Here is a 17,039-nt window from a genome sequence, read left to right on the forward strand (position 1 = left end):
CTGAGTCTCTCCCAGTCACTTTAACTGTTCCACACAAACTGCTGCTTCTTCCTAACCTAATCCCAGGCTGTAACTGCCTGTCAGGAAGCCCTACTGTCTGATGTGGTGACAGTACACCAAAGGGTTGTTTGGAGATAAATTAAGGGCTGAATATATTTGGGGAATGCTTCCTTAAGGCTTTAACTTCCAGCTTGCCTTAGTAGTTAAGTCACTCTTTTAAAGAACAGGCAAAGACAGTATGCTGAAAAATATTAAAAATGAAGTGTATTGTATGCATTGGTTATATTTGTGGGGAAAGTAATTTTGGAAAAGTTAGGTTAACTTTTGTCAAGCCTAAATGCCCATCTGACAAGTATACTTTCACAAATACATTCTCGTATGTTTTCAGTCCTTGTTTCCTTGAGATCAATGTTGTTTTAAAGAACACTGACTTCTCATACTTGGTTAATAAAATAAAAACAAAATCTATACCAGGCATGTAGGTGAATGTATATTAGGTTAGGTTTTACAGATTATTTTATAAATGTGATTCATATACATTTCTTTCCATGTAAAAACAGTGACTCTCTCTTGTTGGATTATGCTAATATTGAGGAGACTAGAGAAAAGAACCTTGCCCACCAGGTTTAAAAGTAGAAAATCCAAATTGTTCTGTCCATCTGGGACCAGAGAGATAATTCTATTGTAGGTTTTCCATCTTTATTTTCACTCGATTTATTCTATTAAATTCTAGTGATAATTCTAGTATTTATCACCAGATGGCACTGCAATGACATTATCTTGTTACCATTCTTAATGCCCAAGTAGTAGCATAATGAGGTCATCCTCAGACAATGACAAAGTATGCTGAATCACTGCTTCAGATTGCATTAAGCACCTCCTTCTCCACACCATGATGTCTATACCGTCAGGCTTGCTGGCACAGCTATGACAGCTAGTGCTTTGAATACTCTTTGCCAATTTAACCTTGTAAGAAAAGCTCAGTAGTGGAGCCCAAAACCTATTCTAAATTTAATTTGTCCAGACACTGCCATTAGTAATACTGCCAGCAAATGCTGTCTTTAATGTCAGGAGATGAAGAGCAGCAGCAGCTCCCACCTGTGTCAGATCCTGCACAGAGGTGTGCCTCAGTTCCCTGGCTTTGCATTTCTTAATAGGATCCCAGCCTCAGGCCATCAGCCACTGCCTACTGCATTCCCTTTTTCAGTGAGGAATTTCATGCTTTCTCATATTGCAATTCTCATCCCAAATGGAACATTCACCTCCATCCCCTAACTTAATGCTAGTTCTAGTGCTTCCTGGTATATTCTGTCATGATCTACCACTGTAGCTTGTTACAAGTCCTGATCCTAACTGTGATTCATTGAAGATTCTAGGAAGTAAAGGCAAGTAAACCTGGGAGTCCAAAGACTTCTTGAGCAGTAAATTACAATTGCCTATGCTGAGAAGCTGACTTCAGCACTAATACAGCTGTCACCCTGGGAGTGCTGTTACCCAAGCAATCACTTTGAAGTTGTTCAAGGGTAAGCACAAATAGTTCGGGATTTTCATTTGCAGATCAAGATGTGTACTGTTTACAAGTCTGAAGCACATAAAAGCTGTCATGACTTTCTTTTAGAGGTCTGAGGCCTCCCTGATTTTAAGCAGCATCCTGTTATTTGGTATGGAAGTAATGCTGTGATACAGAAAATAACTAGAGCAGTTGCTTCTGACTGTGTCTCATAAGGCACAAGGCTGGATGGTATGTGTTTTGGAAGTACACCCAAATCTCTTGGTAGTGCAAGCACTTCGGCATACACCAAACAGAACCTTTCTCTGTAGCCGACAAAAATGAAAAATACTAGTGTCTTTTACAGTTCTGCTCCTCTTTTCTGCCACTAAAGTGTTCTTGTCCTTAGGGGAATAGTGATTGTACTACAGACAATCATGAATGTGCAGAATACTGTATTTATGAATATTGTATTTAAAGACACCACCACTTGCGAGATCACTAATCCAAGGCTACATGAGTCAGAAAAGGGAGTCTAGTAACACACATGAGGGTGGTATACTACTAATACAAGAAGTTGTGACCTCTTTAAGGTCTTAAAATAAATTCCAGGCCAAACCAAACTTTGTTAGTATAAAATTAGGGTTTTCTGTTGTGGCCTTTTGAATGCCGAGTTTAATAAATTCAGGCTTCCAAAGAAAAACCTTCAAGAATTACAGAGTAAAACCAAATCACTATGTGATCATAACTACTATTCCCCCAGTCTTATGAAATTGCTTTCATGTAGTTCAACTGCAAACGAAGTATTAAATATAATACTACTAAACCTATGGAGAATGGCTGGAGAAGTCTAGCAGAACTATTCCCATGATATAAGTTGCAATTAGTAAGTCATAAAAATTTAAGTGCATGTTTATAACAGAAGGAAAGCATTGGAACAAGAACTTCAAGCGGCCCATTTTGTCTCCTTTCAAAATGTTTTGTTTGTTATCTGGTGTCAGTGGCAAGCTGTAGCAATCATCAAGCCACTAAGACTTCCAGCAGTTAGGTAGGAGATGAACTGTCTGGTGGTGTTCTGATGAAAGAGTAAAATGTGAAATGATATATTGTAAGTGATTGGAAGATATATTGGAAGTGATTTACGATAGCAGATATTGGGGTTTTTTTGTACATTACCCTAACATGTTTGACTATGGCGCATCTGCAAATAGCTCCTGCTCAACAAAGTTTAAAACCAGGACAAGTATGTGCATTATGGTTATATTGTGAGTGTAACTAATAAAGGTAAGCTATGGATGCATAAGCATATAGAATATTTTGTTTATTTTCTTCAGATATACTAAGTTTTCTCGTTTCTGGAAGTTGGAATTTTATTGATCTCTTTTACTGGACTATCATTTACTACTGAGATGCTGCTACAACAAAGGAAAGGTAAGAACAATATGGAATTTGTAAACACTCCTTGCTCCTCCTACTGATTATTTTATACTACACAGGAAATCATGGTTGTATATTTAAATGGTTGTAGATTTTATTTCTAACCTGATTTAAACTGTGTCTGAAAACCATAGCAATTTTATTACACGGTACTGGCAATAAATTAACAAACAGACTACTACTATTTTTCCCATCTACTGCGCTTTCACTACAGTGTATAGTCACATGATTTCTAACATATATTGCACTCCAGTTACATGCTTTCCAGTTTAAAAAAGCTATTGGTTTGCTGTAAGTTGTTGATTCATTTTTTTGTCTTAACACCTGTTATTGAATCCTAAATATACTACAAATCATAGCTTTTGGACAGTTGAGGTGATTAAGCTTTAGTGATCCCGTGCTGCTACTCTAGTACCTCCCTCATGTTCCTACGCTGCCTGAATTCTTGCCTTTGCTAGGAGTAAATACCCCTCCGCTACCAGCTATATTTTCTGATTTTCAGCGATTTAAATCTGGGTTTAGTTTGATGCCTTACACCCAGGAGTGTGTTGAGAAAGGGATGGGCTGATAAAGTAATTAATGCTGTCTGGGAACTTAAGTTTTCTCCATTCTGGTACAAGCTCAGAATTAGGAGAAAAGGGACTGAGATCTTTCTTGTGCCTCAGATGGAAAAACAAGACAGAAGGGCAGAACAACTTAAAATATTCCCCAATGGACAAGGAAATCCCTGAGCAGTGGATTCATCCCTGTGGTAGAAATAACCTTTTCCCGAGAAACCATGAGAGTGGACTTTTTCAGTGTTGTATTAACAGTAATTTTCTCCTGAAGCCTTGCTCTATTGTCACAGTATCACAGTATGTTAGAGATTGGAAGGGACCTCAAAAGATCATCTAGTCCAATCCCCCTGCCGGAGCAGGAACACCTAGATAATGTTACACAGGAATGTGTCCAGGCGGGTTTTGAATGTCTCCAGGGAAGGAGACTCCACAACCTCCCTGGGCAGCCTGTTCCAGTGTTCTGTCACCCTCACTGAGAAGAGGTTTCTTCTCAAGTTTAATTGGAACCTCTTGTGTTCCAGTTTGTACCCATTACCCCTTGTCCTATCATTGTTTGCCACTGAGTAGAGCCTGGCTCCATCCTCGTGACACTCCCCCTTTATATATTTATATACACTAATAAGGTCACCCCTCAGTCTCCTCTTCTCTAAACTATAGAGACCCAGCTCCCTCAGTCTTTCCTCATAAGGAAGATGCTCCACTCCCTTAATCATCTTAGTTGCCCTGCGCTGGACTCTCTCCAGCAGGTCCCTGTTCTTCTTGAACTGAGGGGCCCAGAACTGTCCAGAAGTTCCGCTGTGTGATGCAAAATTACATGGGCACTTGAGGCCCTCAGTCTACTATGGCAGTAAGAGACGAACCGATTATCCATTTTCTTCCCCCCACGGGAGGGAAGAGTGGGGAAGGGGAATTCTATGAGGCCTCAGGCAGACTGATGAGCTCTGTCTGAGAAACCATGTGCCAGTTGAATTGCTGGTTGAAGCACAGAGAGCAAAACAACGAACTGGGCGTCTAGCAGGCAAGAAAGAGAGAAAACATAGTCTTATGCTGCAGATAAGACATGGTCCAACATACAAGAGGGGTGCCTAAGGAAGGAAATGTTTGACTTTGCACCTCTCAAAAGAAAGTCATCGCCTTCATAGTGAAAGCTGTTGCCGTGTAAGAAACTGTTCTGTGAGTAGCAGATGTAACAAGGTCTCTCTCCACTCAGCTTTGTCTCCTCATCTCACTCGGTGAACGATTTCCCCGTTCTGCCTGCAGGTCCTTCCTCCACTCCCGTGCCATTCCGCAGAGCTCGGGCTTTCCCTTCCCCATCCGCCCTCCAGCAGCCGCCTCAGCCGACCAGACACTGCACCAGGGACTCGCCACTCGCCAGGTCGCACCGCCTGGGCACGACCTGTGGCAAACCTTGCGGGACCCGAATACTTCCGAGAACTCTAATACAATATAGTTGCGGGAGGGCCAACCACCGAGGGAGTCGAGCTATCAAGGTGCAGCAGGGGATCTTCTGGGCGGGTTATCCGCTCAGGCAGTGCAGCTCACTGGTACGCGACAGATAGACCGATCTCTCCCGGCTTGAAGCGGGACCGCCTCTATGCCGGAACCGAAAGAGAACACTACCTCAAGGACGCCGGACGCCATGGGAACCCATTGCGGCCCCACTGCCACGCAGAACAACACATGCACACACCCCTCCCAGCGCCAGCAACGGGCCCTGGCGGGGAGAGAAACGCGCACGGTGGTGGGCGGGGCGTGCCTCAGGGACGTTACAACTCGCCGAGGTTGGCGGCGGCGCCATTTTGAACTGGCTGAGGATCGGGGGCGGTGGTGGCTGGAGGGAGCTCCGCGTTCCCCGAGAAAGCCAGCGAGGAGGGAGCGAGTTCTGAATATGGCAGCGAACAGGAATTTAAAACAAGTGCGGATCGAGAATAGCTCCCCAGCGGCGCCGCTGGGCATGGTGGGGGGCGGTGGTGGCGGCAGCGGCAACCTGAAGGGATTGCGGGGCCTAGAAACAGAGAGTGAGGCAGCGGCGGCCATGGCGCTAGTGCCGAGCAAAGAAGGTGGAGATGAAGAGCAGGAGGTTGGGTTTACCATCGACATCAAAAGCTTCCTCAAACCTGGCGAGAAGAGCTACACGCAACGGTGCAGGCTGTTCGTGGGGAATCTGCCTACCGATATCACAGAGGAAGATTTCAAGCGCCTCTTCGAACGCTATGGGGAGCCTAGCGAGGTCTTCATCAACCGGGACCGTGGCTTTGGCTTCATTCGCCTGGTGAGGATTCGCGCGAGCCGCTGTGGGTTCCCCGTAACCTAGGAGTTGCCTTTCCAAGTGGGAGAATTCTGCCCGTTGTTCCCCCTTCCTACACCCCCCAACCACTCCCCGCCTTTGCGGCCGGCTTTAAAAAAAAAAAAAAAGCAAGTGTCCTTCATTCTCTCTCCTTGCTGCTAGAGCCTTTTCCCCGCTTCCTCTTCCTTCTCCCCCTCCCCTGTTTGCCTCCGTATATCTAAGCTTGAGGCCTGCATTGTGAGCAGCCTTCCTAGCCCCTCGCGTTCGGGTCACCACCTCACTGCGTGGTACCCGGCTGGTTTAAGGGTTCCTTCGCCGGTTACCGTTTACATGCTACTACGCGGGTACTCACTCGTGCAGCCATTGCTTCTCCAGTGAATGGAAGATGTGGCTGTGCGATCTGCTTTGGTGTTGTAATACCTGTATAAAGACTTCCCTAATTTAACTGGGAGAACGTAGCATACTTTCGAACTCGGAAAAAAAAATAAAATCCTTCTTCATGCAGAAGCAAATTTCAGCCTGTACAGTTCATTATGAATGTAGGTTTTGTCTATGAAAACAGTTAATTTTAAAGACTGGACAGGATTGTTTCGAAATACCACTGCTGACACATCATGAAATCAGAACATGTAATCTCAGAATTGCAAAGAAATGAGACCTTGAGTTGTTTAAATTATTTGGTCCAGATAAGATTTTTAAAGGGTAGTAAAATGTTTAATCGCTATGCGCAAGCATGCAAAAAAGGGAATCGTGAAAAACTTACGATACTGTATTTAACTGTCAGTTTTAGTGTGCGAGATTAGTTTTCCTGTCTGCCGTGTCTAGAATGCACTAATTTATATCATCCTGGGAATAGCTTTAGAGTGCTTTGGGTGTCTACTTAGATTTTTCTGTATATTTTACTGGTTAGGACATTTTTTCTTCTTGATCGTCTGAAAGATAAATGCTTGTGGAGTTCTGCCATACGTCTTTTAAATTAAGAATCCCCCATCCTGAAATAGCAATTTTCTGGAGGAAGTGTGATATATTTACATGTCACGGCGCACTTTTGGATGTAATATAGGGTAGTTACAGCTTTTATATACGCAGCTTTTCCGTTGTGTTTAGAGAATATGTTATTTTACAACAGTTTAGTCAGCTGAATTCTGGTGAAAATGGCTAGGATCTAAAGAATAATTTAAATGTAAGGAGTTGCAAGTTCAAGCTACGTGCAAATCTCTGAAATGAGAAAAAAGGCAATTACTGATGCAGACTGTATCTTGGATGTGGGTGCAGAAAACCCATAAATGTGAGAATAATGAATACATGAGCAAAGGTAATTCCATCATTTGTTGATGAAAATTGAAATTGGACATCCATTGAGAGTTCATCTGACAGTTGTAATAAGCAAGTGTGATATTTTTGTTACTTCAGAACAAAAACCCAAACAAAAAACACCTTAGATCCTGTAGTCTGATCTTTGAAAATGCTGTTTCCTACTGTGTGGAGGCAGGGATACAGAATATCAACATTTGAATGTGTAAATATGAAAAATCAGCAGGCTTTCAACTCTGCTGAAAGCCTTTACGGAGCAGCACAATCATCTATTATAATGAGAATTTAACACACTAATGTTACAACAATTTGTGCCTATGGTGTGTGGGTTGTTTTTTTTCTAAAGAATAAATCACAGGGGCTTTTTTTTAACATCAGTGGACAGCGACTCTGCCTTTCTCTTGGTGGGTGGGGGAAGTTGAATGACCCTGATGCTAGTTAAGGAAAAAAAACCCTGCTTTTCAGATGTGGGGGATGGGTCACTGACACAAAAGCGTTACCTGTTTTCTTAGAAAATACTTGATGTATTTTATTTTCAATCTTGAAAAAGGAATCTAGGACACTGGCTGAAATAGCAAAGGCCGAGCTTGATGGTACTATTTTGAAGAGCAGACCACTTCGAATTCGATTTGCTACACATGGAGCTGCCCTAACCGTCAAGAATCTGTCACCTGTGGTTTCTAATGAGCTGCTGGAACAAGCATTCTCCCAATTTGGGCCAGTGGAAAGAGCTGTTGTTGTAGTAGATGATCGTGGCAGAGCTACAGGAAAAGGTTTCGTAGAGTTTGCAGCAAAACCTCCAGCGCGAAAAGCTCTAGAAAGATGCAGTGATGGGGCATTCTTGCTAACAACGTAAGTTCACAGGATTTTATTTGAATTTGTGTATTTCTGATGTGAAAGAAAACTGTATTCATGGCTATCCCCTAGTTCTTAATTTTCAATTCTGAAAGCCATGAGGTGAAAAACTAAGATATTTTACATGAATATGCCAAATGTGCCTGTTTGTTTTTTTTTTGTGGGTGTTTCTTTTTTTTTTTTTTTTCTGGTAAGGAAAACCATCTTTTGCTGCTTACTTCTTGTAATTACAAGAATCCGATAGCAAAGTTTTGCTTTTCCTTTATATACAGTATTATTTCTCTGTATACTAGGGCTTTTTCTAGTGGAACTTATTTTTGTTGATTGCACTCTTCCTGATCCCAGTAACTAGCTGCTAAACAGCACACTCACTATGTTGTTGATACTTCCATAAACTTCAGGGAGGTGTTCCTGCATTTATTTTTATATCAAAAGTTGGTTTCCTTTTTTTTTTTTTTTTTAGTAAATGAAGATTTAGATTGAAGCCTTAGATTATGCAGAAGTTTATGGCAGTGATCTCTGGGTAACTGTATTTCAAGGGCAAGCAAGCTTGCAAATTACAGCACTTTTCTTGCATCTTCAATTTCTGTACATGCCAGAGTTGTTAACTGCTGTGCTTTAACACATTAGTTTGTGACATTTTTAACTGCTTTCTTAAAGACTGTGTGAAATGATACACTCAGGATTTAAAGTATTTTCTGATTCTCATTTTGGAAAATAAAGCTTTAGTTTCACAGGATGGAAGCTTGCTGCCATCAAACGAAGCCTTGGGTGGCGTGGTTTAGTGTGAGGTGTCCCTGCCCATGGCAGGGGGGTTGGAACTAGATGATCTTAAGGTCCTTTCCAGCCCTAACTGTTCTATGATTCTGTGATCAAACTAGGGAACTTATAGTTCATTTTCTTGCCCTGGCTGTGCTGTTGATCTGTCAGCCACTTAGAACTCTTTGATACTTCCATAAGCCACTTGTGCTCGCTGAAACAACAGAAAAGTATTCAGCTGTTTTTGTTGGGTTCATTTTTGTATATGAAGGTGCTTGCTAACATGGGTGCTGTCAGGTCCGGCAGGGGATAAGGCAGGGGAAAATGTTGTGAGGATACTGCAGATGGGGAGAGTGTCTGAAACTCCTCTTTCTCATGATAACCTCATAAATCTTCAGTGTGCCACTGAACTGATCTGGTGGCTACGTGGTAAATTCAGTCTGTATATGCCTTTGCTCTTATCAGTAGGTGTCAGCAATTTGTTCTTATTCCCTGGGTTTTCTTTGGCATTAGTATTGGTATAGAAGCATGGTGAGCCAAACAAGGGAACTGATCTAGTTGAGAGTTACATGAATGCTATTCTTGGCATGAGAGATGGGGCTGGGAGAAAGAAGCTAGGATATGAGGGGTGGTATGCTTCTTTTACCAGCTGTATAGATTTCTTGGATTGAATAACCACCTAACAGTGGCCTTGGTGGATAAAAAGCGCTTGATCTTTCCCTTGCTTATGTGGCTCACATCTTCCCGATGGCGCAGTTGCAAAGACAGCACCAATCTGCTGCCATGATACTTTGATGTTTTGCTTCAGAATCTAAAACTTTACATTTTTAGCTGAAAGCGCTCTTTGCCTGATCATAAGAAAGTATTTAAATTCTAAATACGTCTAAAAATGGGTTAAATATACCAACGCTAGGCATTGGAAACATTAGAGAGTCAAAATTGTTTTACATCATAACTCATTAAAACCACAGTTGAGTTACATTTAAATAACAACTGCCAGCAATTGCTGTGCAGATAACATCAGGAAAAATAGTTGCTGACTTGTGTTCTGTGATTCGTGGCTTCATCTTTTGAATCTGCATGCTGTGCCCAAAGTTTTCTTTCTCAGATGTTAATGTTCTAAAAACATACTGATTTTTTTTTTTTCTGCATAAAGATCTTCGAAGTGAAATAAAGGTGTGGAACACAATAAATAAGCACTGGCATTTTGAAAATAGTGTCTTTAGTTCTTACCGTAGGTTATAGGCTATGCTCCCAAGACTGATGCAGAGATGTTTTACACAGTTCAGGATCCTTATACTGCTGTCCTTGGCAGTACTGCTAATACTTGCCTCTGATTGCTACAGATAGTAAGAATTCAAGGAAGGCATTTTCATAGATAAATTAGGTTCTGATTTGTGAGAGTATGATTGTTCAAAGAATGGGTTTTAAATAAGCAGAAATATTTTGCTCATTATCACTGAAATATTAATGCCACATTATCAGTCTGTTTTCAGTTGTAGAGTAACTTTGAAATGTAATTTTTAATATTCTGTGGAAATAATAGGTTTTGTTGCTCTGTTCTGGGTTTGCTTGGTGCTTTCTCAACATGATCATGGCCCATGTGTTGCCTCAGTGATGGAAACAAAAAGGTAGTTCCTTCCTAAATATCTTTTAATAGTTTGTAGGTGGTTTTGAGATTTTTAAAAAAACTTTACTTTTAAGCAGACAGAACTGCGGCAAGTAAATTGTGGTTTCTAGGCATAAGAGCTGGTTTTGGGCACAGAAACAATCCTTTTAAAAGATCATTCTTAAAATCAGGATTAATTTAAATTCTGTAATTTAAGAGTTTGGAAGACAAGAATTACAGGTAACATACTAGCTTTCTGAAGTGTTTCATCAAAATAATAAAATAACTAACTTTCTCATTTATGATTCATTTATTAAATTGAAAATGTCTTCCAGAACACCTCGACCTGTTGTTGTAGAGCCAATGGAGCAATTTGATGATGAAGATGGGCTCCCAGAGAAGTTAATGCAAAAAACACAACAGTATCACAAGTAAGTTGTGTTTAGCTTTGTTTTATAAAATGTGATTGATGTATTTAGTTACCATGGTAAACAGATGCTAATTTCTAGTATTGAGTTTGTGTAGCGGGAAGTATGTTGTGCTGTTTTGTATCAAATGATTAAATAAGATTTTGCCAGTATTTTCTAATCATTCAGGCTTGTTGATTTAACATTCTGTGTATTTACTAAAGTAGATATAATCCTAGCCTACACTGAAATCAGTTGGAGCTTGTCAACAAAGCAAGAAGTCCTTTATGGATTAGGGCTGTGGTCTAATCCTCCAGAGATTTGTATACGCACAAATTTTATGTTCTCTGAATAGCCCCTTAGCTGTTTGTAGAGTCAGTGGAGCATAAATCCTGGAAGATTCCACAGTTCATATAAAAGTTTTGAGTATGGCATGAAGAAGTGAGTCTAGATCATTGGGTGACTTAAGGTCCCCCTTGTGATAATTTTTAATATTGAAGTTTGATTACCATTTAGAAGTCATGTTGCTTGAAGGTAAAAAGCCTATTTTGGTGAGGCTGTAGAATACCACTTTTAAAAAATGATTGCCATCGTTCATTGCAATGTTAGTGTTAGAATGTGAAATAAAATGTTGACACCTTCTAATGGTTAGAGATCCTGGCTAATACTCTTGAGCTGCCTAGTAAGCTTTATATAAATAACTGGTTTTATGAATTGACTGCTTGCTTTAGAAAGCTGAACACAGTTAATCTAGTGTTGCCCATTAGTATTTTGTGCTGATGCAGGCATGAATTTTTACCTTAAAACTGCATAAATAGAACAGATCTTTATTTGGAAAATTCCAGCTGAATTAAGCTTTTTCCTGGATTAGAATGTAGTCATCTGACAGGTTGATTTAAAGTCAGACCTACACTTGAAGTGATTGTTTATAGATTCTTTGGCTGTTACAGCTGTTGATCTAAATGTGTCCTTCTGTATATTTTAACTGCAAAATTTTTATTAGGGAAAGAGAACAGCCTCCACGTTTTGCTCAGCCTGGAACATTTGAGTTTGAGTATGCTTCACGGTGGAAGGCTCTTGATGAGATGGAAAAGCAACAGCGTGAACAGGTTGACAGGAACATTAGAGAAGCCAAAGAGAAACTAGAGGCAGAAATGGAAGCAGCTAGACATGAGCATCAGCTAATGCTGATGAGGCAAGGTAAAATCAGATAATCTACTAGTATTAATTTTGTTTTGTCACAGGTTTTCTTTGTATAGTATATGGAGCTGTATGTTAAAATTAGGTATTTTGTCAGATGCTCTTTTATTAAATGCATTGAACTGAGAAAAAGGAAGTTGTATATCTCCTTGCACATATACCTTGATGATTTGTAGAGATGGGTTAGGAAACTGAGTAAGAGGCGATTGCCTAGGTCCATTCTTAAATTTATATAGTGTTAAGTAGTTTAAAGAAATTGAATGGTAGTTTCACACCTATCAGTAAAGTTACATTTTTGATATTGCTGGATAGGTTTAAGTACTGTTTATGGGCTATGTGCAGGAAAAAATAAGATGATAGCTCATAATGCTTTTGGTTCTTCTGTGCATCTTGGGTTTAATTTCTAATCTTCCAGTAGCTAATGCTGTTTCTTTTTCCCTTTTGTGACCCAGCTGAACAGTCTGGTGTGTGCGTAGTATTATATGTATGTAACAACTTAAAATAGCTCACAGTTGCCATGAATTTCAGTCGTTCTTGAAATTTGAAGATCATATATCCCCTCTTTTGTAATTGTTTGGGCATCTTGCCTTCTGCTAGTGTTGTCAGGGAAGAAGTTTTCTAGGAATTGCTTTCAAGTCCTGCCTTTAAGAATGGAGCTGGGTGAAGCTTTGTTTCTTGGGCAGAGTAACAGGGAGAGTATCTGCTCTTTTGTTCTTGTAAACCTTTTACCCTAAGCACATTTTTCCTGAAGTGCTGTGGACATGCAAGCACTGGTTTCCAGTTCAGAAATATTGAACTACTACTTGATTTTTAGTTCCCTCTGTAGGATTGCTAAATTACAAGACTCAAGCAATAAAGTTTAAATTCATTGCAGATGTATCAGGAAGGATCTCAAGGTTTGTTGCAGGAATGAAACACTGAAGGTTTGTGGTGTGGAGGGGTTTTTTTTGTGTGTGTGTTTTTGTGTGTTTGGTTTTGTTTTTTTTTTTTTTTTTTAAATCTTAATTTAAGGGAGGTCATGACTACCTAAAAAAAAAATCTTGCCCCTAAAGTGTTAGATCCTAAGACAGTAATTAGCTTGATAGCTTGAATAAAAGTCCCTTGTCATTATGAAGGATATGAACTTGTAGTGGATGCATTTGAAAACCTAAACCCAGGTAATTCATAAAAGCTGTTTGCTGCAATTATTTGGTTTTAATGCTTTTAAGAAATGACATTTTTGTTGGTAGTGAAACTTCCCTGTGTGGGAATGATTTATCTTAATTTTTTCTGCTGACTTGAATGTCATGTTGAAAAACTCTCAATGAGCTGGATTAATGTATTTACTAGGTTGGTGGCATTTAAGAACCTAAATGCTTCGATATATTGAATGTAAACACAGTCCTTTAAAATCTCCTTTAAAACATTGTCATAACTGGAGAATAAATTAAAAGGAGGAATTTCTTTTTTTATATAGTATTTTTAAATCTACGGCAACTTAAAGTTGTCATGAGGAGAAAGCCTGGTTTTCTGAAACAAGCATGCTTGCTTTTAGTGTGTTAAAAAAGATCTTATGTAAAGATAAAATACAGCACATAGTAAAATGAAAAACTGTTTTGAAATGCTAAATAATTATTGCAGCACCTGAAATAGCAACTGTCAAATTGCTTCTTGGTTTATTTTCCAAGCAAAAAATGTTTATTGGCTTGCATGTTAAGGATAGTTACAGGTGGTGAATGTGGATGTTAATGTGATACAACAAAAATGCCTATAATACACAGCACAGGGCCCCCCTCCCTTTGAATTTGACACATTTTAAATTTTGGTCATAAGTTTGATACTGGAAAAGATGGCTCAGTGCTGAAAATACAGGTTGGGTAAATTTAGTGGGAGAGAGAAGTAGGAGATCCTGTGCCAGTGTAGTAACCCAAGAAAAAGGGAAAGCTGCATGAATTTGAACGAACAAAGAACTGGAAAGGAAATGCTTTTTTTTTTCCCACAAGGGACAAAATTGAGCATAGAATGGGTCAGTTCTTGATCTCAGTGATAACCTGAGACAACCTAAAGGTTAATTTTAAAAGAACATACTCTGAAATAATCTAAAAGTTACTTGAAAATAAAACCACAACCACCAAAGAAAACCCAAAACAAACAAACAATAAAACCCAAACAAAACCCACAAAACCAAAAAAACCCACAGACCTACACAACCGCCACCAAAACAAGCATGTGTGTGTGGCACTTGTGTCAGGTTAACAGTGGTGCAGCCGTCTTAGACAAGCACAGTTAGAATGAAGCTGCCCTTGGACTTTGTGGTTTGAATGAATCTTCAATGTAATCATATTCTGTTGAGGTCTGAAATACATTAATTTTGCAGAAGAGACTGGAAAAAGAAGCCTGCAAAATGTGCTTGAGGAAGGACTTCTGATGGCACTAAGAGTGCTGTGAGAGTAAAACTCTGATAGTCTTCATTAGTAGAAAAGAAAACAAATCCATGACATTTTGATGAAATGTACTGGTCATTGTAGTTGTTCTGGGTATTAAAGCAAAAAGCTAAGTTATAATATGTAACTAATAATACATGCTGATGGAAGTTTGAGGAAAGCAATCTGCATAGCTATAAAATAATGTTTTAATTAATACAGTGAAGAAATGCATGGAGAAAAGCGTGAAGAATTCAGTTGAATAAAGGCATAAAATAGGTGGTATAGGTGAATGTTTCTCTTGGTGTCTATAAATAATGTCATGTGGCCAATATCCTATGAAGATAGAAAAGGCAAGCAGCTGCTTTCTAACAAAAGGTACAATTAATATTAATTGAATAAAGCACATATTTCCAGGGTGAAGTCAGTAATGTGGCTGGGCAGAAACCAGTACAGAAAAAGTAATGACTATTAATTGCACCCTGGTTTTTATGTGTATTTTAAGTGTTTTTGAATTTTGAAGAGGATACAGCTGTTCCTTTCTGATAGTGTTAAAAAATTAGCCATTTATAAATTGCTCTCAGCAGTCGTGCAGTAAATCTATGCAAGCTTGTATTACATGCACCTGAAGATCATATAATTTGTTTCTGATGCATGTCATACAGTGGTCTACAGTAGGTAGTGGGGAGCGTAAACCCATGTATATTTACTAGTTTTCTTGTTAGTGTGACTTCAGTGGTACAAAGCGTTGTGAGAAAATTGATTCCTTGCCCTAGATGTGAAACCAGGATGTGATTAAGGGATTTTAAGTTTCTTCTCCTTTCCTTTGTTTGAGGACTTCAGATTTCTGTTTCTGCAACCTGTTTTGTAGGCTTTGCCAGTCCTGTACTTTTTTGTGTTTGTGAGCTATGGATCCAGTGTGTTTTTTTCATACACTACTAGACTTAGCTTTATGGGAAGAAGCTAGTTGAATGTCTTGAGAAATTGCTTTAAAATGGAATGTTAGAACTGTAATCTGACAGTAATAAAATTTTTATGTTTTGCCACATTGTTGATTGGCAGCTTTTGTGTTTATTGCATTTTTAATCATGTTAGATCTCATGCGACGTCAAGAAGAATTGAGGCGTTTGGAAGAACTTCGAAATCAAGAACTTCAAAAACGCAAGCAGATCCAACTGAGGTATTTTGTCTTCTACTGTGCAAAGGTGTGGCATGCAGCTGCTGTAGGCTTGCATGAATTTAGATCCTCTAGCTTGTAGAGCTTGCTTTTGATGTCAAATAAAAATGTTTCTCCTGCTAAAAAGCTGCTTTTGGAAAGCATAGTACATGGTGATTCTTTTAATGTTCCTGAAAAGTGATCACTTTGACTAATATAAAAGAATGGTTTCAAGTATTTCTGAAGTTTTTAATTTATTTAAGCTCTACTAGTTCTGTTGTAAATTTTTGAGCTTTATAAATAGTGGAGAAATAATGTGTTTGATTTTTTGTTTGTTTGTTTATTTGGTGTGGTTTTTTTTTTGTTTCATAGTGTTTATTTTAGCCTTGTGATACAGACATGCTTCTGAGATTTATGGGCATGTGGAATAGTAGCATTGCAAATTTAAAGTCTGTAATGAGACTTTTGGGGAGTATTTTCACTTGATATTATGGTATATTAAGGGAACATAACATTCTGGTATGTTGCAAACAATTTTTTCTTCAAGATTTGTTCATACAAATACTTGCTTTCATGCCCCTGCTAAAGTTTAAGAAAATAGGCATAGTATCATCGTGTTGATTGAGTTTACATTTTTTACATTAAATATCCCAAGAAATGTAGATGAGAAAAAAGACAAAGCACAAACACCTCTTGAGTTAAAAATATGTCTTTTGGCAGTATTGAAATGCTTTAATCCATAGGAATTTTTTATAAACTGGAATATTTTAACCTGCCATCCAGTATGTAGCCAGAACAACAGGTATAGAATGTACTGGTATTTACTGATATTCCAGTTAAAAAAGATAAACACTTCAATAGTATTCAAACCCATCAAGTGGAGTAGGCTAGTGCCTTACACTATCTTAAAAAAATAAATGTCCAGTTTTGTTTATATGGTTGATATTATCTCCTGAAGCTGAGTACAAACCTGAACAGGTCAAGAGTCTAAGTTGACGTAGTTTTTAAAAACTATTCTAGACATGAGGAAGAACATCGACGTCGTGAAGAAGAGATGATGCGGCAGAGAGAACAGGAGGAATTACGACGACAGCAGGAGGGAGGATTCAAACCAAATTTCATGGACAATGTAAGTAAAATTCTATGGCAAGAGTGTGAATTATTAAAGGAATTTGTAAAACTTGTGATTTTTATGTAGTAGCTGTTGAGCTGCCACCTTCTTGTTTACTTTTTTCCTTCAGTATTCCATTGTTCTCATGAGTGAAGTGCTACGAATTATTTTTCCTACAAGCTGTTATTTTTCCTACAAGCTGATGATATAACATTTCTTCACTTGGGTTCACATAATAAATTTCCTTTTTTATTTGAGAAAAGAATTTTTCCATTAAAATAAATAATTTCTCTAGGTGGGAAGTCATGGGAGTAAATGATGTTTCTGTGAAGAGGTGCCCTAGTTTGACTAAAGGTTTAAATTTTAAACCAGTTCAGGCTGTTAAGCATAAACCAAAACAAGTAATTCACACAAGCTTAACTTAAGAATAGTGTACTTGAGAAACAAAATGGGCAG

General features: G+C 38.9%; 1 protein-coding gene across 10 annotated transcripts in view; it reads left to right on the plus strand.

The window, feature by feature from the left end:
• Positions 1-5,220: 5,220 nt before the first annotated feature.
• The window catches only part of PSPC1 (paraspeckle component 1), a 53,249-nt gene continuing 41,430 nt past the window's right edge, over positions 5,221-17,039 (plus strand). For 6 of the 10 annotated variants that reach the window (XR_009964137.1, XR_009964136.1, XM_062615281.1 and 3 more), the window contains exons 1-6: positions 5,223-5,755; positions 7,635-7,936; positions 10,643-10,738; positions 11,718-11,914; positions 15,412-15,496; positions 16,493-16,601. Coding sequence is in view for 6 of the 10 variants with exons in the window: in XM_062615281.1 (XP_062471265.1) it covers positions 5,372-5,755; positions 7,635-7,936; positions 10,643-10,738; positions 11,718-11,914; positions 15,412-15,496; positions 16,493-16,601 (1,173 nt within the window). In the remaining 4 variants the exon portion in view is untranslated. Of the gene's footprint in view, positions 5,756-7,634; positions 7,937-10,642; positions 10,739-11,717; positions 11,915-15,411; positions 15,497-16,492; positions 16,602-17,039 lie in introns of all 10 variants that reach the window. The other 4 variants (XM_062615277.1, XM_062615278.1, XR_009964135.1 and 1 more) reach the window with 3 other exon arrangements.

Source organism: Pezoporus occidentalis, unplaced genomic scaffold (assembly GCF_034315485.1).
Source record: "Pezoporus occidentalis ecotype Australia unplaced genomic scaffold, CSIRO_AGI_Poc_V1 ctg18, whole genome shotgun sequence".
Taxonomy (NCBI): Eukaryota; Metazoa; Chordata; class Aves; order Psittaciformes; family Psittacidae; genus Pezoporus; species Pezoporus occidentalis.